Source organism: Euphorbia lathyris, chromosome 5 (assembly GCF_963576675.1).
Source record: "Euphorbia lathyris chromosome 5, ddEupLath1.1, whole genome shotgun sequence".
Lineage (NCBI taxonomy): Eukaryota > Viridiplantae > Streptophyta > Magnoliopsida > Malpighiales > Euphorbiaceae > Euphorbia > Euphorbia lathyris.
In genome coordinates, this window is record NC_088914.1 from 51,075,814 (window position 1) to 51,099,277 (window position 23,464).

The 23,464-nt window shown below is 35.4% G+C and overlaps 3 protein-coding genes across 3 annotated transcripts; 2 read left to right on the forward strand and 1 right to left on the reverse strand.

Moving 5' to 3' along the window:
• Nucleotides 1-9,131: 9,131 nt before the first annotated feature.
• LOC136231377 (uridylate kinase PUMPKIN, chloroplastic) lies at nucleotides 9,132-12,927 on the forward strand. The gene is made up of 7 exons (XM_066020732.1): nucleotides 9,132-9,444; nucleotides 10,837-10,978; nucleotides 11,065-11,118; nucleotides 11,578-11,669; nucleotides 12,083-12,309; nucleotides 12,393-12,569; nucleotides 12,659-12,927. Exons 1-7 carry the CDS (start codon nucleotides 9,248-9,250, stop codon nucleotides 12,772-12,774), a joined length of 1,005 nt encoding a protein of 334 aa, XP_065876804.1. The 5' UTR covers nucleotides 9,132-9,247; the 3' UTR covers nucleotides 12,775-12,927.
• Nucleotides 12,928-17,758: 4,831 nt separating this feature from the next.
• LOC136228583 (protein MKS1) lies at nucleotides 17,759-18,856 on the reverse strand. The gene has a single exon (XM_066017010.1). It carries the CDS (start codon nucleotides 18,645-18,647, stop codon nucleotides 18,000-18,002), a length of 648 nt encoding a protein of 215 aa, XP_065873082.1. The 5' UTR covers nucleotides 18,648-18,856; the 3' UTR covers nucleotides 17,759-17,999.
• A 20-nt stretch (nucleotides 18,857-18,876) lies between these two features.
• Nucleotides 18,877-21,813, forward strand: LOC136228581 (uncharacterized). The gene is made up of 6 exons (XM_066017009.1): nucleotides 18,877-19,472; nucleotides 19,547-20,023; nucleotides 20,092-20,241; nucleotides 20,330-20,428; nucleotides 20,508-20,555; nucleotides 20,642-21,813. Exons 1-6 carry the CDS (start codon nucleotides 19,361-19,363, stop codon nucleotides 21,691-21,693), a joined length of 1,938 nt encoding a protein of 645 aa, XP_065873081.1. The 5' UTR covers nucleotides 18,877-19,360; the 3' UTR covers nucleotides 21,694-21,813.
• The last annotated feature ends 1,651 nt before the right edge of the window (nucleotides 21,814-23,464 follow it).

Here is a 23,464-nt window from a genome sequence, read left to right on the forward strand (position 1 = left end):
ACAGCAATAAACTCAGCTTCGGTTGTTGACAAAGTCACAACTGACTGTAGACTTGCCCTCCAACTTATTGCAGTTCCAAACACAGTGAATAGTACCCGGTTTGGGATTTTCTGGTGTCAATGCTACCAGCATAATCAGAATCAACAAAACCTGCTACATCATCCACTAGGGCTTCAGCTCCACCATAACTCAAACCTTTACTCAGTGAGCCTTTGACATACCTCAGCACCCACTTCACCGCTGACCAATGAGCTCTTCCTGGATTTGCCATGAACCTGCTGATGAGACTCACAGCATGAGCCAAATCTGGACGTGTACAGACCATCACATACATTAGACAGCCTACAACACTCGAATATGGCACCCTCTCCATGTCTTCCTTTTCCTCATCAGTTTGAGGACTTTGCTTACTGCTCAGCTTGAAGTGACTTGCAAGTGGAGTGAGAACGGCCTTTGAATTCGTCATACCAAAACGTTCTAACACCTTGCTCAGATAAACTGACTGACTTAGGAATAGCTTCTTTCTTCCTCTGTCTCGAGAAATTTGCATCCCTAAAATTTTCCGTGCTGACCCGAGATCCTTCATCTCAAACCGTGTGTTTAGTTGTGCCTTTAACTGATTTATGGCTGCTTTGTTTTGACAAGCTATAAGCATGTCATCGACATATAACAAGAGATAAATCTTAGAGCCATCACTAAGGTCTCTACTATATACACACCAGTCATAACTAGACCTATGAAAATCCTGACTTATCATAAACTCATCGAACTTCATGTACCACTGTCTAGGGGACTGTTTCAGACCATATAGAGACTTCTTAAGCAAACATACCCGCTGGTCTTTATCTCCTATTTCAAAACCCTCTGGTTGTTGCATATATATGACCTCATCCAGGTTTCCATGAAGAAAAGCTGTTTTGACATCTAACTGTTCTAATTCTAGATCAAAACGAGCTACAAGAGAGAGAATAATCCTGATAGACCTATGTTTAACAACCGGTGAATAGATTTCATTAAAGTCTATACCTTCCTGCTGAGTAAACCCTTTGGCCACCAACCTAGCTTTAAACCTAGGTTCCTCTACACCAGGTATCCCTTCCTTTCTTTTAAACACCCTCCTTGAACCGACCAACTTCTTATCAAAAGGTTTATCTACCAAAATCCAAGTTTCATTTTTATCAAGGGATTTTATCTCATCCTTCATATCGTTAAGCCACTGTTCCTTGTCAACCGAATTCACACCTTCCCTATAGGTTACAGGTTCAGACTCTTGTACTTCCTTAGCAACACTAAATGCATAAGCTACAAGGTCCTCAAAACCATATCTAACCGGGGCCCTAGGGACTCTTCTTTCACGGTCTCTAACAAGTCTATAGCTTTGACTGGACTCAGTATCATTACCATCACTGACTTCTTGCTCGGTTTTACGGGTGTTTTCACTATTTTCTTCAAGCTCCACCTCATTCTTAACACTCTCAAGGTTTTGAATGGACTTAGGACTACTCGGTTCTAACTGAGTTTTTTCTTGGTTTTTCTGATAAGGAAAATCCATCTCATTGAACACAACATTTCTGCTGACTATGGATTTCTTATAACCAGATTCTAGGCACCACAACTTATAGCCCTTGACTCCTATAGGGTAGCCTATAAAAACACATCTTAGAGCCCGAGGTTCTAATTTTCCCTGTCTAACGTGTGCAAAAGATGAACAACCAAACACTCTAAGTTTTCCATAATCCTCTGGGTAATCAGACCACATTTGCATAGGTGTTTTAAAACCTATAGCAGATGATGGGCACCTATTGATTAGGTAACACGCAGTTTGCACTGCTTCAGCCCAGAAAGACTTAGGGAGACTGGATTGGATTAACATGCACCTAACTCTTTCTAGGATAGTCCTATTATACCTCTCTGCTAGGCCATTCTGATGTGGAGTTCCAGGAACGTTATGATGTTTAGTTATACCTGACTTCTTGCACAAAGTGATGAAATCTTTGTCAAGAAACTCCAAACCATTGTCGGTTCTCAACCTTTTGATTTTCTTTCCTGTTTGGTTTTCCACTAACACTTTCCAATCCTTGAACGTTTGCAAAGCCTCATTCTTATGAGCTAGAATATAAACCCATACTCTTCTAGAGTAATCATCAATAAGAGTCATAAAATAGGTCCTCCCACCATGAGACTTAGTTCTTGTTGGCCCCCATAGGTCAGAGTGAATGTACTCAAGAATGTCATGGGTTCTATGTATTGCTGACTTAGGAAACTTGACTTTACTAGACTTCCCTAAGACACAGTTCTCATAGAAATCTATCTTTCCTATGTGATCTTTACCAAGACAACCCTGCTTCCTAAGTTCATGTAAACCAACTTCACTCACGTGACCTAGTCTAAGGTGCCAAAGATTGGTTCTATCAGTTTTAGACTCGGTGAGATTTGCGGTAGAGACTAACACAGTACTACCTAGGAGTGTGTATAGGCCATTACTCATGGTACCTTTCATCACAACTAAAGGTCCTCTAGATATCCTTATGATACCCCCTTCGGCTCTATAATTGTATCCTTGTTTATCAAGCATACCCAAAGAAATTAAATTTCTTTTCAGTTCTGGCACATACCTCACACCGGGCATAATCCTTTCTTGACCATCGAACATCTTCAGCCTAATGGAGCCTTGACCCAGTACCTTGCACAACTTGTTGTTGCCTAGAAGAACCCTCCCACCTTCCTCTTGAAAGTCTTCGAACCACGTCCTGTTGGGAGTCATATGGAACGTACATCCACTGTCCAAGATCCAGTCAGTGTTTGGATCTTTATCAGTGACAGCAAAGACCTCAGCGCTCTCATAACCTTCTTCTACCACAGCGGCTTCACCTTGATCTTTAGGCTGACCTAGACTCTTGTTCCTCTCAGGACAGTTTTTCCTGAAATGTCCTTCCTTATGGCAGTGAAAACACTTGTAGACCTTGCCTTCTTTATTGCTTGAGGATGTAGTTTTGGACTTTTTCCCGTTCTTGTTCTTTGGCTTGTGAGAGTCCTTTTTCTCAGACCTTCCACGAACAAACAATCCTTCTGCAGCTTCAGTGTTGGTGTTGGCCTCAATCTGTTTTGACTTTAGCGCCATCAGAACTTCTTCCAGACTTAGTGTTTCTCTAGCGTACTTCATGGTTTCAACAAAATGACTGAAAGACTGGGGTAAAGAATTCAAGATCATTATGGCCTGATCTTCATCTTCAATCTTTACCTCTATGTTCTCTAGGTCAATTATGATCTTTGAGAAATCATCAAGATAGTCTTCAACTGGCTTGTCCTCGTTCATCTTGAAGCCGAAAAGCTTTCCCTTAAGATAAACCCGATTGGTAAGTGTCTTCGTCATGTACAACTGTTCAAGCTTGAGCCAAACCCCAGCAGCTGAGGTTTCCTTCGAAACTTCTCTTAGCACTTTATCGCCAAGATACAGGACGATCGTACTGTAAGCCAATTCAAGAAGATCTTCTTTCTCCTCCTTCGTCATTGTCACCGGAAATTCCTTCTCGCCCTTCAGATCCTTCACAACCTTCATTTGAACCAAGATTGCCTTCATCCTCTGTCTCCATAGAGCAAAATCTCCCTTACCATTGAAACGCTCGATCTCGATCTTTGTAAAACCCATTGCTCTGTTCTTGATTAGCTCTGATACCAATTGTTGAACTACGCTTCGAACGATCAATCAACCACACAGAGAAACAAAGTACACAAAGATCACAGATTGGATCTTGAAACAACAATCAAAAGAATACACACAGAATTTACCCTGGTTCGGCTTAACTGCCTACATCCAGCAACTTCACTAATCAATGGAGATTACAACAAGATTGAAACAGTTTCTCCTTTTCCAGAAACTCTCGTGTTTTCCCAATCCCCAATTCAGATTATCACAGTGTACACTTATGACTTAGTCTAAGAATCTCTCGTATGAAACTACTTCCCAACCCAGACCTTTTATAGCCCTTACAAAGTTGTGAAAATACCCAAAATATCCTTACTCAAAAATGTACAAACTCAGCAAGACCTACTGACCAGTGGTAACACAGCAAGACCATGTTGACCTGTATTATCACCTCAGTACCATGCTGATCACAGCCATGCTGACTTGATAACTCAGCATTCCGACTTCTTGATTTTACTCTTGCTGACGGATTGACTTACAATTATGCTGACTTGATTACCCAGCATCATTCTTGTAATAGAAAACAACAACGACTTACAATGCTGACTTGTTGACTCAGCATCATCAGCAAGTGATAGAAAACAACGACTTACAACATTATTTCTATTGTTGGGGTTTTATGTCATATAGACAATTGTGTTTAGGATATAAATACTTGTAAATGATTTATTCCTTTAATCATTTGTTTTAATAAGATATAATATGTTTAGCTATATATAAAGACATTCATCTTTTATTAAGAACTAACTAAAGTTAAATAAGAGAAAATCCCAAAGTTTAATTAAAGTGATTATAAAGTGTTCATACAAGCATGAAGTGAGACGAAAATTTATGATAAACTAAAATTTGAAATCACTCCAAGTTAAGCAATATGTTTAAGGGGTTAGGATGATGTTGTTGAGACTTGTATGTAATAATGTCTTCTGTTGTGAACAGAGAGTTGATCTCACAAGCTTCAGGTATAGAGATATCTGGACAGTTACATGGATCCGGTGAAGGAGTTCATTAGGATTGAGGACCCGACTTGATAACAGGATGGATGTATTTATCCTATGTCACCTGTTTATCTCAAATTGTATTAGTAAGTATAAGTAATCATCAGACTCAAATAAATATTAATTAGTGATTCTGGATTATGGAGTGTGATATTTTGACTCTGTGCAAACACGATCCATTAACAGGACTGATCCTGGGGTGTGTGTGTCAGGTGTTGCGTATCATATAAAGTAATTATGGGATATTTAATATTAGATTGAGCATTCGTCACTCCTGATAAATGGGAGATATATCCAAGGGTCACTTATGGAGAATTAACTTGAAATCCATACAAGGTGATAGGGTTAAGAGTTAAAATGGAGATTTCACTTAACATGTCTATTCAGAGTTAATTCTACCTGAACAAGTAAAACAAACGTCTCATTATATGTAACTTGATATAATCCATAGTTACAGATTCGTTTAAAAGATATAGCTGATGAAGGATCGAATTATACTAGAACTAATACAGAAAGGTAAACGATGGAATCAACCTGTCTTCTTATTACTCTAAGGGAATGTTTACGGTTCTGCTATTCACAGTCCGCGCACTCATTCTGTTATATGATCGGTTGAATATAATTTGGGGAAATTAATTCAATGACTGTATACAGCTAGTAGTGATAAGAACCTATTGGGTCACACATGAGACTTGGAACCGGAGGGCAAAATGGTAATCATATGTTGGAGAATGAGGGGGCCGAAATTTATAAATTAATTAGGAATAATTGATTTATTTAGATAATTATAATTAGATTATAATTATAGTTAAATCAATTTTAGGATAAAGTTTAATTAGAAGTTTAATGTGATTAAATCTTTAATTAATATTATTCTAACCTAAAATAAATAATCTAATTTGATTAGAGATAATATTTATATTTATATTAGATATATATATAGATAATATGATTATTTATCATACTTATCTAATTAGTAATCCTAATTAGAATGAGAATCTAATTAAGTGTTTTAAACTAATCATAATAGGGCTTGGAATTAAAAAGGATTATATAAATACATCCCTAGGGTAGGGAATTTCGGTCAAGGCTTATTCAAGGAGAAGAAATTCTTCCAGACTCCACTCGACTAATTATCATTCTTGTTTTCTCTCTCTTTGATCTCGTGTTGATTCCTTTAGAGGCAATCTTCTTTGATTGCTATTCAACGGTTGATTACTAATCGGTTTATTCTTGTTTGTTTTGTATTCTTGGAAAGACGGTTGATTTCTGTGTGGGCACATCTCTAGCAACAATAGATAGATCGTCACAAAGGTATATGCTTTTGATCCCTCTTTGATATGAAATAACGACTAACAGATCATTGGTTAAAGGAAATAGGTAAAACAATTTATATTCCCGCTGCGTCCCGTTTGTCTATTTACTTACATCTATAACATGTATCCTCATTGTTCCCCCGTGTGTCATAATAGGTGCATATTGTGGAGGATTTGTTATGAAAATTTCTTAGAGTTACTAGAGGATTTCTGTTTGTTTAAAGGTTTATGTTGATAATTGGCATATCCTACAAATGTTGCATTTCCTATGATGGTAGGTGGTTTGGTTATATGACTGATTTGTTTTTCATGTTGGATTGATAGGGAAAACACACGATTTAAAGATGGAAATGGCTCTATGAGGAAAATCTAGGAGCATATTGCGGCAACTTTTTCATTCAAACCTTGGAGAGGGGTAATTACCTGATCTGCATCATCCACAATTGCAAGCTGGCTCACAGCTACATTCGGGAATTGTCCTTAGATTTAGATTTTCATCCTACAATATTTTGGTGTAGTACTGTGTAACACCAAGATCTCCTTGTTGGAAATTATGAATTTCCTTTTTAAGTTCATAAATTCTCAATGAGTCACTCTGTGAGAATCAATCTTTAAGATCTGTCCATATATCACTTAGTCTTATCAATCCAGATTATAGATTGAAAAAGTGGCAGCAAAACGACGTGCAATAACCATGAAACTACCATTGTATTACATCTCTGTCAGGTTGAATATAACATACAATCTCTTGTAGGACCTGAAATTTTGCCATCAGCAAATGAAAACTTATTTTTCTACATCAAAGCCACCTTAGTTGAAGGAGACCCTTGATGATAGTTTGGTCCCGTGAGAACATGAGAAACCAATGAGAGCTGAAGTCTCATTTGCAGGAAGACAGTAAGGGCATTATAAGTTTGTAATTAAACTGAAAATCAAGCGAAAAGAAAAATTGAATCAAGCTAATGCTTGCTCTAATGCCATACTAAGTTTTTAATTAAACCAAATTACGTTGAATTGAAGGAGAGAGAACTTTCTCCATGAAAAGACAACTTAGAATTCAAAAACACATTTATAGGAAATGTAAAGATAACGCCTAACTAATAGGAGAGAGAAAGTTGGGACAGACGCATATAATGAGCTCATCGTGATCATTGATTCACTGCAATGATGAATGGCTAACATGAGAATATGTGTCATGATTTGTGATTGGTTGAAAGGAGAAGAATGAGGCGGGGTAAGAAGGTAAAGATGTGAATAAAAGATCAGAGGAGAGAGAGAGAAAGAGGTGAAGGTAAAAGTCTAACGGTAAACATGAATGGTAACAAGTATTTAAATTTAGAGTTGTAAAAACTAGTTGGAAGCGAGTGAAAGTGGATATAAAAATTAGATGAAATGGAGTGAAAGTGAGTGAAATGGTATTTGTATGTCTTTAAAAAAACAATTGTTTCGTCAAAAAAAAAAGGTATATCGATTTCAGCAATGCAACTATTTTTGAATTTTTTTTTATTATTTTTAATTCATTCGGACCATGAATCAAATTATGACAATAATGAAGAGCTTGATACTACAAGATTGAACATTAGAAAATGTGGGGAATAATAATAACAAAAAAAAAAATGAATCAAATTTGAAATTTAATGATACATCATGTGTCATGTTAATAAAATCAATATATCATATTAACAAAACTTAACACCATTTTTATTTATTTTTAAATAAAACACTTCTTAATTATTAGAATCAGAAGAAAGAACAACATTGAGATAGGATGGTGGACATGCCCACACACCACGAACAGACTAAGAATTGATCGCTTTAACTAAGAGATGAGCGGCCGAATTCGCTGAACGTTTTACATAAGAGACTGCACAATTGCCTAGCTCTTTTAAGATACTAACAAAAGACAAAATGACCTCAAAACCAAAATGTTTAACCATTGTTTCTATAAGAAACACTAACATGGGGCTGTGGACCTGCACCAGATCCTTTAGAACACTAACTGTTCGTGGGTTGCCCAGTCCACGATAGTTCCAGCTTATGAGACTCATAACCCCAGCGTGCCTGAACTCTAAGACTTGCTCCATATCCGTTTTTTTGATAGGATATCAGATTCTACTTTCATACTGACATTCTCCATGCGTGACCGTTTTGGATCGTGAATAAGTCCGTCTTCAATAGAGGGATTATGACTCTCCTTATTATTTGAAATGTCAATTCGGGAGGGGCCACCACTTGTTGGTATATTCTTGCTCCTAAACGCCATGGATTTAGACTTATCCCCTGCAGGAACTTCATCAACGTTTGAACTGTCTAAATTATCCTCATCAACTGCCTCCAATGTATTCCTCAGTCATCTCCCTTCAAAGTCCAATTCAGTGATAGTGACTCCCTTCACAAGCTTCCATATTGATGCTAGCATATTCTTCATACTTTCAAGGTGTACAGGTTTGGCTATTAGAAACTGACCAAGAACAAAGTAGATACCTTGATTTGTAGAATTAACATGTTCTTCTCCCAAAATCACTCATTGTTCCTCCTCGTCTTTTAAACATAACCGGGAATAGACATCCATTAATTCCTTCCCTTTGTCCATTGAAAATCAGGTCGAAACCCTAGCTTGTAAGGTAAGTATCACAGAAAATATAATTAGGTCAAAAATTTCTTAAGAGAGAAGACGACAAACGCTACAATATGAGAGATTAAGAGTTAAAAGTTATTTAAACAGAAAAGATGTTAAAAAAAAGACAATAAGCAAATATAAAATCTTCGAGAAGCAAAGAAAAAAGACAATAGAGTAGAGAAAGAAATATGAAGAAGAAACAATGAACCGGATGAATGGCAGAAAGAGACTCTCATCGGGATTAATGGTGAATTTGAAAGTTACTATATTTTTTTAACTTATTTATAATTAATAGTTTAAATCACATATGTTTATTTGTAAAAGAAAGAAAAAAACGTTACCACGTTATTTGTACTCGCAAATGATTCATAGTGGGAAGGAAAATCAAGAAGTAATTTTTATCGAGAGAAGTAATTAACGAAGAAACGCAAGGACATTTTGGGTTACCCTTGGAAAATTCATTAGAAGAGAATAAAAGCAAATATATTATCCTTTTATCGAACCTCGATTGAAAGAGAGAGCTTGGCGCTTGTTCTTTTCAAAACCCAGCCCCAGCCGTGTCCGTTTAGTTTAGCTTTCACTGCGAATTTGTTTCTGTTCCTGTTTCTTAATGGCAATTTCTACCTCCTTTTCACATATTAATTCTCTTAATCCTATCTGCCATTCTTCTTCCTCTGCTTCTTCTTCTTTAATTCCTATCAAAATTCAACACCGCCACTTGATGAAGAGTTACCATAGCTCACATGGACGGTTATTGATTCATTCTTCTTCTGAAATGGGTCCAACCTCTGACCCCGTTACTCTCAGGTACGATCCATGGGTTTTATGTATTGGGATTCTCAATTCTTCTTCTGTGTTGCAACTGTTTGTCGAAATGTCTGTGTTGAGTCATTTGTTTATTTCTCGTTTTCTACTTGAGAGTAGTAGCGGCACCGCTTCTTGCTTCTTCCTTTACACTGCTGCATCTGCTATTCATGGGTTATCCTTGTTATATTTGGATAAATCTGTAGTTTTCTTTTTCTTTTATTGTTTTATCTTATTTACTCTTGGCTATTATAACATGGAGAAGTGAATAAAAAAACTCATGCTCTCTCTGGTTGTTGGCATGAGTGCTATCTTCAAAATTCCAAAACTAATATGTTTCTGACTCCTGCTACTATTGATGTTCCCATCTTTGCAAATAGAGTTGACCGTTAAAGTAGTGATTTGTAATACTTTTGATGATCTTTGCACACATGTTTAGTTGGTGTTTTTCCCCCCAATGAATAGAGATTTTCTTGGTTTTTTGTTGTAGTATTTTTGTTTTTAACCAATGCCATTTGTTCGTTAACGAACATTGTATATTTTTGTGTGCAATGTAATATGGTTCTTTGATTAATTTGAGACATCTGACTAATGACTGTAATTTCATTTTACAATTGAATGCATTCATGATTGAATTTTTTGTTTTCCTTAATAAGTGGAGTGGGATAAATAAGAAAGTATTGCTTCACGGTATTTGAGGATAAATTACACTCATGGCCCCTTCACTTCAACACCCAACATAAAAGTCAATTAACTTTGCTCTTTACTAACATAAAAGTCCCTTAACCTTTGACCTCTCCAATATCACGTACCTTCCATTATAAAGCTGATAGAGATAATATTCTATGCAACTTTAATTTTTGAACATTTTGGTTTTTATATCATTTAGGCTTTGTTTGGTTAGGAGAGAGAATTTGGCTGTTTAGAGAGTGAAAGCTCTGAAAATGGTGATTTGGAAAATAGAAAATGTGGTTCTATGAGAAATGTGGATTCTTGGACTTTTCCATTTTGAGGTTGTTTGCTTTCGTAAGTGACTTTTATGTTAGTAAAAACCAAAGTTTAGGAACCTTTAAGTCCAGTTTTGAAGTTCAGAAGCCATAAAGAAAGTATAGGCAAAGTTGAGGAGCCATAGGTGTAATTTACCCTCTTATTTGATTATGGGGATATTGCAGTTGCTTCATTGCTCTCCCAATTGTTCATGATTTTGCGTCAAACATCAAACATCAAATCTCAATAGTTTGTGATATTTGTGAATGATTTTTCATAGATATGGCATCTTATTGGAAAATATAATACTTGTTGAAAAATTGTCTTAATTATTTTTCTTATTTAGTTTTTAGATATGGTGCATTTTAGAGACTGGTGCTGGTTCTTCATTTTTACCTGCTTTTGTAGCCATCCCAAAGTGTCAGCTATGGCTCCCTTTGGAGTGAATGAACCTGGAATGTCTAGACCGCCTTTTAAATGGCAAAGGGTGTTACTTAAAGTGAGTGGAGAAGCACTTGCTGGAGATCATAAACAAAATATTGACCCAAAGGTAACAAAAAAATCCTCTTGTTTTGTTGACCATAAATTCATGCTGATGTTCACTAACTTATGGATCTTTGTCTTTTATCTATGTAGGTTACAATGTCCATTGCAAGGGAGGTTGCATCTGTGGCACGCCTAGGCATTGAGGTTAAGATGAAACCACTGCCTTCCAGTGGATCAAATTTGAAAATTGGTCCTTATTATTATTAATTTACTCTTAGTTTCAATTTTGTTGAATATTGTGCAGATTTTTATTATATTTGGTCTCCCTCTCTAATGTTTGTCATGGCTATATTATCAGCATAAATTGTGATTGCTTTTTGACAGTATAGTTTCCTTATAAATAATAATCCTAATGATAATTTTGGATGAAAGTCATGTTTTTATAACAGTTTAAAATGATCACATTATTTCAGTATTATACATCTTGGTATGTAATACTGAATGCAGTTTGAGAGGAATTTGAAATAGATTTTTGGTGTTTAAACACTTCGTGTTGCAAAGTTTCAAAGTCTGAAGATTATGAAATGTTATAAATGGAACCTCATGATGCAAAATATGAAGTTTGTTATTTTCCAGCTAAATCATGTGCTATGAATGCTTCAGGTTGCAATTGTTGTTGGTGGGGGAAATATTTTCCGTGGTTCTTCTTGGGCAGGGAGTAGTGGGCTTGACCGTTCTTCTGCTGACTACATTGGGTAAGTTCTTCATTTGAGTGAATACATATCAATTTCACCCTTCTTGAAACTCTTTTGCTAACGGATGGTCACCTTCACAGAGTGACTTTTTAGTTAGGAATATTGATTCTAAAGGTGACGAGTATTTGTTATATTATGTATATTTGGTGTCCATGAAACATTTAATGGTCTTCTCATATAAGTTAAATTATGGTATTCTTGTGCCGTATGCAATCATCCTCTGCTTATGGCCTTGTTAAGTCCTGCCTTTGGGGTGCCTTCTCTGTCTCTCTTTACCTAAACAGATATTTAGACCATGTTGTAGTTGTTTCTAATTTGAACTTGTGGGGTGTTTTTGTCATTAAGTAGTTGTTGAAATAATATATAGGAAGTTTGGTTGTATGATGGTCATATTATGTTGGTTGGTTTGAAAGGATGCTAGCAACAGTGATGAATGCTATATATCTTCAAGCAACGATGGAGAGTATTGGTATCCCAACTAGGGTTCAGACTGCATTCCGAATGTCAGAGGTTGCAGAGCCATACATACGTAGAAGAGCTGTCAGACATCTGGAGAAAGGAAGAGTTGTGATATTTGCAGCTGGAACTGGGAATCCATTCTTCACAACGGATACAGCTGCAGCCTTGCGTTGTGCAGAAAGTAATATTGTCCCTGTTACATTTTCATTACAGTTGAATTTGTATGCAATGCAAGGATATTAAGATGTAGTAATGTTGACACAGTTAATGCACAAGTTGTCTTGAAAGCTACAAACGTGGACGGGGTGTTTGATGAGGATCCAAGGTGTAACCCAAATGCTCGTCTTCTTGAAACTCTAACATACCATGAAGTGACTTCCAAAGATCTTTCAGTGATGGACATGACTGCTATTACTTTGTGCCAAGAAAATAAAATTCCTGGTATGCATTATTTATGAAATGAAAACGTTTCAAATACTTTTTGACTTGACCATTAAACCCCTATGATAATTCCTTTCCTGTTGTGGCAGTGGTGGTGTTCAATCTATCAAAACCTGGTAACATCTCAAAGGCAATAATGGGTGAAAAGGTTGGCACTTTGATCGGTGGAACACATGATTCTTCAGTAGCAACGGCATCAAATTGATTACTTCCAGTTATGAGCAACACTCACAGTATGAATTCGGATTCCAGTTAGACTGTTTTGTAAATAATAGTTAGATATTTTTAACTTCTTTTCTAATCTTATCAAAACATATTTCTTAAAACTGAATTTATTTATAAATTCAAGTTTGATATATATGTTTGGCTTATCCCTCAAGTAAAAATGTTTATTTAAGGGAGAAGTACTAGTTTAAATGTTTGCAAATAACGGGTGTGAAGTAATTTGGTTGTTACTTTTGGCCATTTAGTTGTAACCAATCATTAGAGCATCCCTAGTGGATAAAACTTTGTTGTGTTTTTCAGAAAAAAAGATGTGTCCAACCATTAGATTGGATGTATATGAAAAAAGTAAGTAACTTAATTTGGTGGTGTACGAAATTAAAATAACCAAAACTCTCACCTTCCACTATCACATATTCAAAGTTTTTTTGTTTAATTTTATATTCAATTGAGTAAACATCAATTGATTGACTCCTCTCAAAACAGTAACTATTTTATTCAAATAATATATTTAAGGCAATTGTATGGCAACGGTAAGAAATGTTCAAATGGTAACATTTTATTGTAAAATTACATTTTTAAGCCAATATTCAAACGGTAAGTTTTATGATGTTTCTATAAATTGCAATTTCATTTTGATTTTACCAGCAAAAAAGCTAATCTCAACCTTCTTATATTCATACTTTGTGATGGAAAATCATCAAGATCAAATGGACCAAGCTTTCTTACGACACGTAACACAATCATTCGCACCAACTCGTCGTAGAAAATATGTTGATCGGAAACGTGAAGAAGGTGCAGAACGTATGTATAATGACTATTTTGCTGATGAACCAGTTTATGATCAACATTTGTTCCATAGAAGGTTTCGCATGAGTAAACCATTATTCCTACGTATAGTAGAGGCATTGGGAAATCACACAGTGTATTTCCAACAAAGGGTTGATGCTGCTAGGAAAAAAGGTTTTACACCACTTCAAAAATGCACATCGGCTATTCACATGCTTGCCTATGGAGAGGCCGCTGATCGAGAAGATGAATACATTAGAATTGCAGAGTGCACTGCATTAGAATGCCTCGAGAAATTTTGTCGTGCAATTATCAAGGTGTTCAGACCGGTATATATGAGGAGACTTAATGATGCTGATGTTCATCGTTTGTTCCAAATGCACGAGGAAACCCATGGATTTCCTGGAATGCTTAGAAGTCTTGATTGCATGCATTGGGCTTAGAAGAATTATCCAGTTGGCTGGAAAGGACGGTACACAAGAGGAGATCATGAGATTCCTACAATCATGCTTGAAGCTGCCGCTTCACAAGATTTATGGATATGGCATGCTTACTTTGGGGTTGTTGGGTCTAACAACGACCTTAATGTATTGAACAGATCGACTTTGTTTCGAGACAAACTACAAGGAGTCGCTCCAGCGTAGCACTACACTGTGAACAACAAGACGTACAAGATGGGATACTACCTAACAGATGGTATATATCCCGACTGGGCTGCATTTGTGAAAATCTTTCCACATGCGATTGAACCTAAGAAGCTGACATTCAAGCAAAAACACGAGATTGCACGGAAAGATGTCGAATGGGATTCGGCGTACTTCAAGCCCGTTTCGCAATAGTTCGTGGACCATCTAAACTTTGACAGCAAAATAAACTCCATGATATTATGGAGGCTTGTATCATACTACATAATATGATTGTCGAAGATGAGCGACATCTGTACTCTAGAACATATCCTCCAGAAGTATTTGAACCATCCGGTATTGAAGACCTGCAAGAAGGACCTGTGCCGGATTTTGCGAATTTTCTCGCACGAGATTTACAGCTACGTAGTAGAGTGAGCCATATCAATCTGAAACACGATTTGGTGGAGCATATATGGCAACGTTTTGGAGTCACCGACCTAAATAATTGATCATCTTAATATGTTGTGTGATGTACTATTTTATATCCGTATTAATTATTATAAGCGTGTGTTTTTAAATTAATAGTTTTGATTAATTAATTACTCTTTCCTTTCATAACGATCCGTATTAATTATTACAAGCGTGTTTTTTTAATTAATAATTTTTCATTAATTAATTACTCATTCTTTTTTTATATATCATAATATTAAGTATTGAATTAAATGTTTTGTGTGTAAATATTTGTGTATGGTATTTATAAGTATTGAATAAAATATTGAGTTGGGTAAATTATTAATTATAAATTAATTGAATAAATATATACTAATATTTTATGACAAGTGGAACCTACAAAAAATGAAAGTAAGAGATGATTATAATGGATTGTTAATTATGAGTGTGTTTTTGTACACGTGGCATTGAGAAGGTGTAAACACCACTATGGATGCTTTTAGAGTGGTTGTTACCAAAATCTGTAACAAACATTCTCTCTCTATTTCTACACTTAAATTCTGTTTTTTTTTTGTTTTTTATTACCAAGAAATTTGCTTTTTACTTGTAAAATTATGTGTTAAGTTCGTGCTTTTTAATGAATTTTTTTACCCTACAAAAATTTAAAGTAACAATCAACCTGGTGTGATCTTTCATTGTCATTTGGGAGTGACACTAAAAGTTTGTTAAAACACCACTATTGATGCTCTTAAGGAAGTTCTTGCTCATAAGACAAGGGACAATAAGGAATTTCCTAGGGTTTTCCATCCCTAAGATTTTCATGGCTCTCGATGGTGCCAAATTCCAGCCATTATTGTTTCATACATTGAATCTGCCACTATTCTAGTGCACATTCTCTGAGCAAGCACCCCAACATTCTCCCCACCCATAACCTCGTCAACCCCATAATCATATTTTCTTTAATTACCCCCAAATTTAGATTATCAACCTGAATATCATAAACAACAAACTAATTAGAATTATGAGTACCTCTAGCAAGTTTTTTCGGGCGATCTCTTATCTTTTGGGTTTTTTTTTCAGAGATGGAATTTTTGCATGTGCTAGAGTTAGTATGCATATTCCCAACTATTTTACTTTCTTCATGTTATACACATGCCTAATGTGTATTTTTCTTTATCATAAATTCTTCCAAGATAATTTTACAAGTTCCACCCTTAACCTTAACCATTGAGCTTGAAGAAGAAGAAGAAGCTCTCACTCTCTCCCTCCTCATTACTGGTAAAAGTCTTTGTAAAGTATTTTTCTTTAGCATAAATTCTTCCAAGACTATTTTACTAGTTCCAACCTTAAACTTAACGAATTTGAGCTTTGAAGGATAAAATCTCTCTCCTCACTACTGGTAGAAAGTCTCGACTAGCATAGAATGTACTGAGACAAATTTACTAGCTCAAGTCTTAACCTTAACAGATTTGAGCTAGAAGAAGAAGATAGCATTCAAATTTTCTTCCAACATCTCATTGCTTCCGCCTCTAGAACCTAAAACCACAGGGTTTCCATCAATCCAAAACGAATATTGATTCAAATAACCATCATACACCACTCTCCTATCATATTTTCCATGGATGGATTTGTATAATTTGTTCCAAAGTCGCATTGGAACTACATCAAAGGACACCTGATCCTTGTAAATCGCCTTAGAAATACCTCAATGGAAAACATATCTCAACTTGTTTATCAACCGAAATTTGACCATAATGGATTTGGGTGTTGGATCAATTGCAAACCAAATTCATCTTTCGCTAGCCAAATTCGAGCAAGACCCACTAATAATGATTAAATTAAATGGCATACCATTGATGTGGCATTCAAAACATATTTTGGCTTTGCTTCTTTGTGATCTCTCTTGTGCCATTAGCTTAGTCAACCTTAGTTGTTTGATGGTGAATAGTTGTTGCTGAAAGATTATGAGCATAACATCGACGAAATAATGACATAGGAAAACTCTTCCCTATGTCATTATTGGATCGTTCTTCATTCAATTATATGGATCGATCTAGCAATGAGAGAATTTCTATTCTGTTTACAGAATCGCATAAAATTTTATCTAACTCCATAGATGGATATCGAATGTATGAAATACATATGAACGTTTGAATAAAGATAATTTTATACTCAAATTCGAATTTGCAACTTCGTCTTGAAGTAGTGCTTCCTCCAATTAAATCATAGTTTTGTGCTAATACCATTTTGTTTTCCTTTTTAAAAACCTAGAAATAGAGAAGACAAAGGAGGAGATAGGAAGATCAAGTTCTACAAAGAGAAAGAGAAGAGAAGAACAGAGAAAATAAATAAGTTTTTTTACATATAAAATTGTCATTTAGCCCGTTAGCAACATTTATACAATCAATGTTATAAAACTCGGATCAAAGCATTCGTATCGCCCACGTCATGTAGGTACGCTCCTAATTCGATGGTGTTTCGATTGCACTACTCATTGCATGTGAGAGACCCTTACTTATAAACTAGTGAAACTTATCATTTTTTTTCGTAAATAGGATGAGGAAGCTTAATTTTATTTTTTTCATCTTCAAAACCATTTTAAGTGGTTCGTTTTGAGCATCAATTTGTCATTTGTCACTTGTTTATTTTGAGTTTATAATATACCGTTAAAAAGATCTCATGATATATAAAATATGTTGTATTTCAAGTTATTCTAAACTTAATTTATCTGTTATATATTTAATTTATAAATAAAAAAATAACATATTTAAAAAAAATAGAAAAGTAAAAAACTAACAAATTAAAATTTGTTACTTGGTTTCAAAAAATTTTTTTGTTATATTATAATTTTTTTTAGATATATATAATTTATAAAAATAATTTTAAATTAATTATATATATAATATAAATATTACTGTATTTATTTATTATGTAATTTAATTCGACCAAATTCGATCAAGTGATTTATGATATTTTTATAAATCTGGTTTAATGTAGGTTAGTGTTATGATAACATTGGATGGAATAAAGAAAAATTTCTTAAATTGATAACCACGGTGTTAACAAAAGAAAAAAAAAAAAAAATCACAAAGTATTTAAGTGTGAAACATGGAAAGCAAGTAGAGCTTTATTATTATATTTCTTAGAAGAAACAATTTACAAGTGACGCAAAATGTGAGCCAATACAAAAATCACATAAAAAAGAGAGTAGAATGCTATATATATATTTCGTATACTACACTTCCAGAACTAAGATCAGTCAACCTAAAATAATTTTCCAGCCACTCATTTCTATTTTGTTGGTCAAAAAGAATCTTCACTCTTCCTCTTTTTTCTACGCTGCTCAAAAATCCATAAACAGCTTGAAGATGTCAGGCGACGGCAACGGAGAAACTACGGAAGCCGATAATAAACCTGAAGGACTCATTGCATAACTACCTATATTTCCGTACGGACTATTAATCAAGTCATTAAAAAAGTTGGGATCTGTCACCGGCGAGAAAAATCCTGATGGTACCGGAGGTAGCATCGCCGGCTCCGGCGATAAGATCCCTGGAATTTGAGCAATCTCCAAGCCTTGGACAATATTCATAAGATGAGCATCTGAATCTGAAACTGAAACAGAAACAGAAACATCCCGGGCGTTAGTATTGGTTCTAGGACTAGGACTAGCCTTCTCGGTGGCGGCTAATCGTGCTGCCGGTGATACTTGGGCATCGCAGGAGAAGTCTGTTGATGAGAGACCAGTTAATCGTTGGACTACGGCCATGAAGTCGGAAACCTCAGTGTGAATGGTTTTTGGGGAGACGGAGTAGATTATGAGTGGCTGGTGCGGCGGAGGAAGTGGTGGTTTGCTGATTTTGCGGGAGGCTTGTTTGAGTTTAAGTGGCGCAGGGCGAGGACCTAGAATTTGGTGGTGTTTCTTTGATTGTTGTTGCAGCGGTGGTTGTGGTTTTGCGCCGGTGGAAAAGTAGCGTGTGTGTGGGTCCATTAGATTAGAATCAGAAGATTGAATTCAATAGTATATGTTTATGGATGGTGCTGAGGAAGCTTAATTCAGATATTAATGAGCTTGTGGAAATTAGTACCATTTTCTTTTTGCTACTTCTTAGAAATACAAATAGAAATGGAATTTTATAAAATTAACATATGAGAAAAGCATGGAAGTACATATTATCAAATGACAGTCTGTAGTGTATAAAAAGAGGAAAAGCATAAGTCAATTCCAAAAACACACCAAAATGAAAATAATAATTAGTTTATACTAGAAGCAAATTTTAACAAAATAAAATAGAATTTAAGTTTCTAATTCATATAAAAAAACCAAATTTAAGCTTGGACCCTTTTACGGGCCTGGATGGGCCCACCAATGATATAAAGGCTGGAGGTCCAGAACATAATATATTGATTTAGAAGGTGGGTGGCATCTAGAGTTTGTGATTTAGAATAATGTTCTTTTTCCTTTTGATTTCTTTAACTTTAACACCAGTACAGTACTAGTAGTATATACTTGACTTGAAGCAGCTTCTTTTTATTGTTACATCTACATCTACATTCTCATTTTGTGTTGTGGCGAAATTGGCTATATAATATAATATGCCTCCACCCATTTTCTTTGAATTTACATTTTAAGTAGCTCCATCCATTTCTTTGAACTTAAAAGAATCTCATTCATCATCAGCTGCAATTCATTCTGAAAAGACAATGCAGCCTTATAGTGATTTGGCATCAAGCAATGTTAATAATCCACACCCACGATGGGGAAAAGCACTGCCTTCTGCATCACGCCAGGAAAGCTTGACCACCTATTATCAAGGTACCTACCTACTTCTTAAACTTTGCTTTGTAATGATTATTCCATATATACATTAATGAAGAATGCAATTTCAGACACAGAGTATGTGCAGAATCTACCTCTATACAAGGCAGTGGACAATGGAGATTTGGAAGCTACAATACAATTCCTAGAAGATCATCCAAATGCATTGACTGCTAGTTTGTCAGCAGATGGAGACACAGCTCTTCATGTTGGAGTTCTAGCAGGGCATCAAGAGATAGTCAAAGAGATTATGAGACGATTAGGAACTGATAATTTAGCAATTAAAAACAAAAGGAATGCTACTGCTCTTAATTATGCTGCCATTGGAGGTATACTTGAGATTGCTCAGGATTTGGTCAATTCCAGGAAAGATTTGCTCATTATTCCTAATCAAAATGCCCAATTACCTGTTGTTGTTGCTTCTCTTTATGGCCATAAAGAAATGGTTCGTTACCTTTACGATGAGACCCCCAAAGAAGACCTTGCTCCTCATAAAGGGAAAAATGGGATTATGCTTCTTACCACCTGCATTATTGATGAACTCTTTGGTAACCTATCTATTATTTTTATTATGATTCATATAAAATTGGTGATTATATATTTCTATATATGGTAGATATTGCTTTGGATTTGCTTCAACGTTACCCACAATTGGCGTTTGATCAAGACAGTGACAAAGATACAGCTCTTGATATGTTGGCTCAAAAGCCTTCTGCATTCTTTACTGGAACTACACTTGCTCTCTGGCAAACTTGGGTCTATTCATGTATATATGTTCAATTACCTTTTTAAAAATTGTACATTTGAATGTGAAAAGAATGCTCATATACATAATTATTGATTTGTTATTGAAGGTATTCGTGTTCATCATCCTGAAGGGTGTAGCATCATCGATGGAGACATTGAAAGGCCTCTTACTGGACCAACTGCAAGAAAAAACATTGTTAGACGAGGTAATTACAGAAACTCATTTGCATTAACAAATTAACCTTGGTGTTCCTAATATATTTATATATATAATTTGCATTGCAGCATTTCATCAATTGTTAGTATGGATTTGGCAAGGCTTGAAACCATTCAGTAAGTCACATCTATACTACTTGTAATTAAGAGAATGTATAATCTAAAAAGGGTCTAATTTGTTGAAATATATATATGAAGTACAGTTCCTGCAATAAAGTATATGTACAACCTCAAGTTAAAACATACACAAGCAAATGAACTTCTAAGTTACCTATGCAAGCAAATATCGACTCTGCATAAATCAGAATTCGAAAGGCTAGGAGTGGAGAAAGCCATATTCAATGCTGTGAAGCATGGAATTGTTGAGTTCATTGTAGAGATGATTAAACACTATCCTGACATAATATGGTGCGAGGACGATTATGGTCGTAATATATTATTGTATGCAACTCTACAACGCCAAGAAAAGATTTTCAGCCTTGTTTATAAAATGGGAGCAAAGAAAAATGCAATGGCAACTTCTTGGGACAAGTACCATAACAACATTTTACATCAAGCTGCATACCTTGCACCATCTTCACAGCTTGACCGAGTTTCGGGTGCAGCTTTGCAAATGCAAAGGGAGCTTCTCTGGTTTAAGGAAGTTGAGAGTATTGTACAACCCAAGTATAGGGAGATGCACAACATACACAAAAAGACCCCTCAAACATTGTTTTCTGAGACTCATAAAAAATTAGTAGAAGAAGGGGAGAAATGGATGAAAGATACAGCTGAATCATGCACAGTTGTAGCTGCTCTTATTGCTACTATTATGTTTTCAGCAATCTTCACAGCTCCAGGAGGATATGAGCAGTACTCAGGACAGCCCTTGTACTTATATCAGAATTCTTTCATGGTTTTTATGGTATCAGATGCAATATCATTGTTTGGTTCAACATCTTCATTATTAATGTTTCTGGGAATACTAACATCAAGATATAGAGAAGAAGATTTCCTAAAGTCATTGCCTACAAAATTGATAATTGGACTTTCAACTCTCTTCTTCTCAATTGCAACAATGATGGTAACCTTTGGAGTAACACTTGTGATATTTCTTCGGCAAAGATTTTCTTGGGTTACCTTCCCTATCATATTACTTGCTAGTCTTCCTGTATCTCTCTTTGCTCTGCTGCAATTTCCTGTCCTTGTTGATATTTTCTTCTTCACTTATGGTCCTGGCATTTTTGACAAGTCAAAAAAGAGGTTCATCTTCTGATAACATTCTTTTCTGCTGTTTCATGTCTTTATTGATATTATATATAGATATATATGCCATTTTGTTCCCAAAGCGTTATGCACAATCTATAAACTGTTTATCAAATTATACACCTTACTGCTTCAAGTTGTGTACAAATTACTTTGGTGAAAGGAATAAACTTTTAGTTTTTTCATCACTTAAATTGTGTTCTTATTTCATACAAAACTTACTCTAGCCATCCAGTTATAAAGAAAGTGGCACCAATGTGGAAGGCCTAAGTAAAAAAATGGCCATAATGCATGATGATGTGTGTGAGCCGCTGCGGATCCAAGGACTACCCTACTCTCCCTCTCATGAAAGGAAAGTATTTCGACGGATTCCGTTTTTACATATCACCGTCACTTAATGTTTTTAAGGACGTCGCTTAGCGTGTCCTTTCCGGTGTGTGTATTCTTTTGACTATTTTCTAACCCTTTTTTATCATGTTTCAAGGTTAGATTAATTATTTCAAAGTCGCCACCCGAATTTTAATACCCAGGAACATGTCAAAAGTTTAGATGGCATACGGGCTCACAACATGCCACCTCTTCAGAGTTAGGTTCGTGACTTAAACAGATTAAGAGTCTGATTAATAAACGCAATAGACTTATCTTTATTAAAATACCATAATATTTCTATTTCAGATTCATTTTAATATCGTTTTAACGTTCAAAAGCGATAAATAAATACTGAAATATAAAATTATTACATCATTTCATAAATGGCACCATTTAGCCCTAATACATCAAATCTAGCCCTAAGAAATTAATCTATTAAACCTGCAAAACAATAAACATTAGCCGTGAGATATTAGGACTCGTCTTTTGGATTTAACTACGACGCCGGACTCGATCAAATATGACTCATTTAGTCTAAGATCTAACACATCAACATACAATTAAACCGAAGCTTAATTCATTAATCTAATTAGTTTTAATAAAAAGTGACGAAAATACCCTTATATCTCGAGATTGATTTTAGTCTCATTTATGACAATAAAATAGTAAAACAGTAAACTTACCGAAATGAAACTAATCTACCCGGACAGAAAACATGGGTCTACCCGTCTGTCCCTGTTACTGATCTGAGATGGTTCCCGATTAGTAACAAGGGTCCTCGATCGAAGACCAAGTCTTCAAAAGGTGACTGCCTTTCGGGCAGACCCCCTGTTTTACGTGCCAGAACCTGAAAAACAAGAAAAGAAGAAAAAAAATGGAATAAACAATTTGCAGACAATAAGGATGGACTTTTAAAACCCTTCAGAAGTTACCTTTGAAACTCTTTTCCAGTTTTTGGAGTGAAGTAGGCCGACAAACTCGTGCTTGTGACTTGAGAAGCAACCCAAACCCATGCAACAATGAAATAGTTTGGATCAGAAAATAGAATTTCACATGTTTGAACGAAATTCACCAATAAATTAGAGATTTTGAACCCGAAAGCTCAATTCTGGAAGTTTAGTGACTTCAGAATTGACGTATAGCGAAAATAGTTGTGATAAATGTGTTTTTCTACTATAATACTTTGAAATATTGCTTGATTTGGGTGTGGAACCTTCAAATATGGTTAATTTGGTAAGAAATAGTGTAAGACTCTTTTCTTTTCACTCAATTTCAGTTGATTTCACTTAGTTTCACTAAGTTTCTCTCATTTTTCACTAAATTTCACTTACTTTCTCTTGAAAACTGTCGTCCCCCTAAACTCGTCGGTTTATTTCCACTTATGTAGTGGGAAATGGACCAAAACTGCTAGA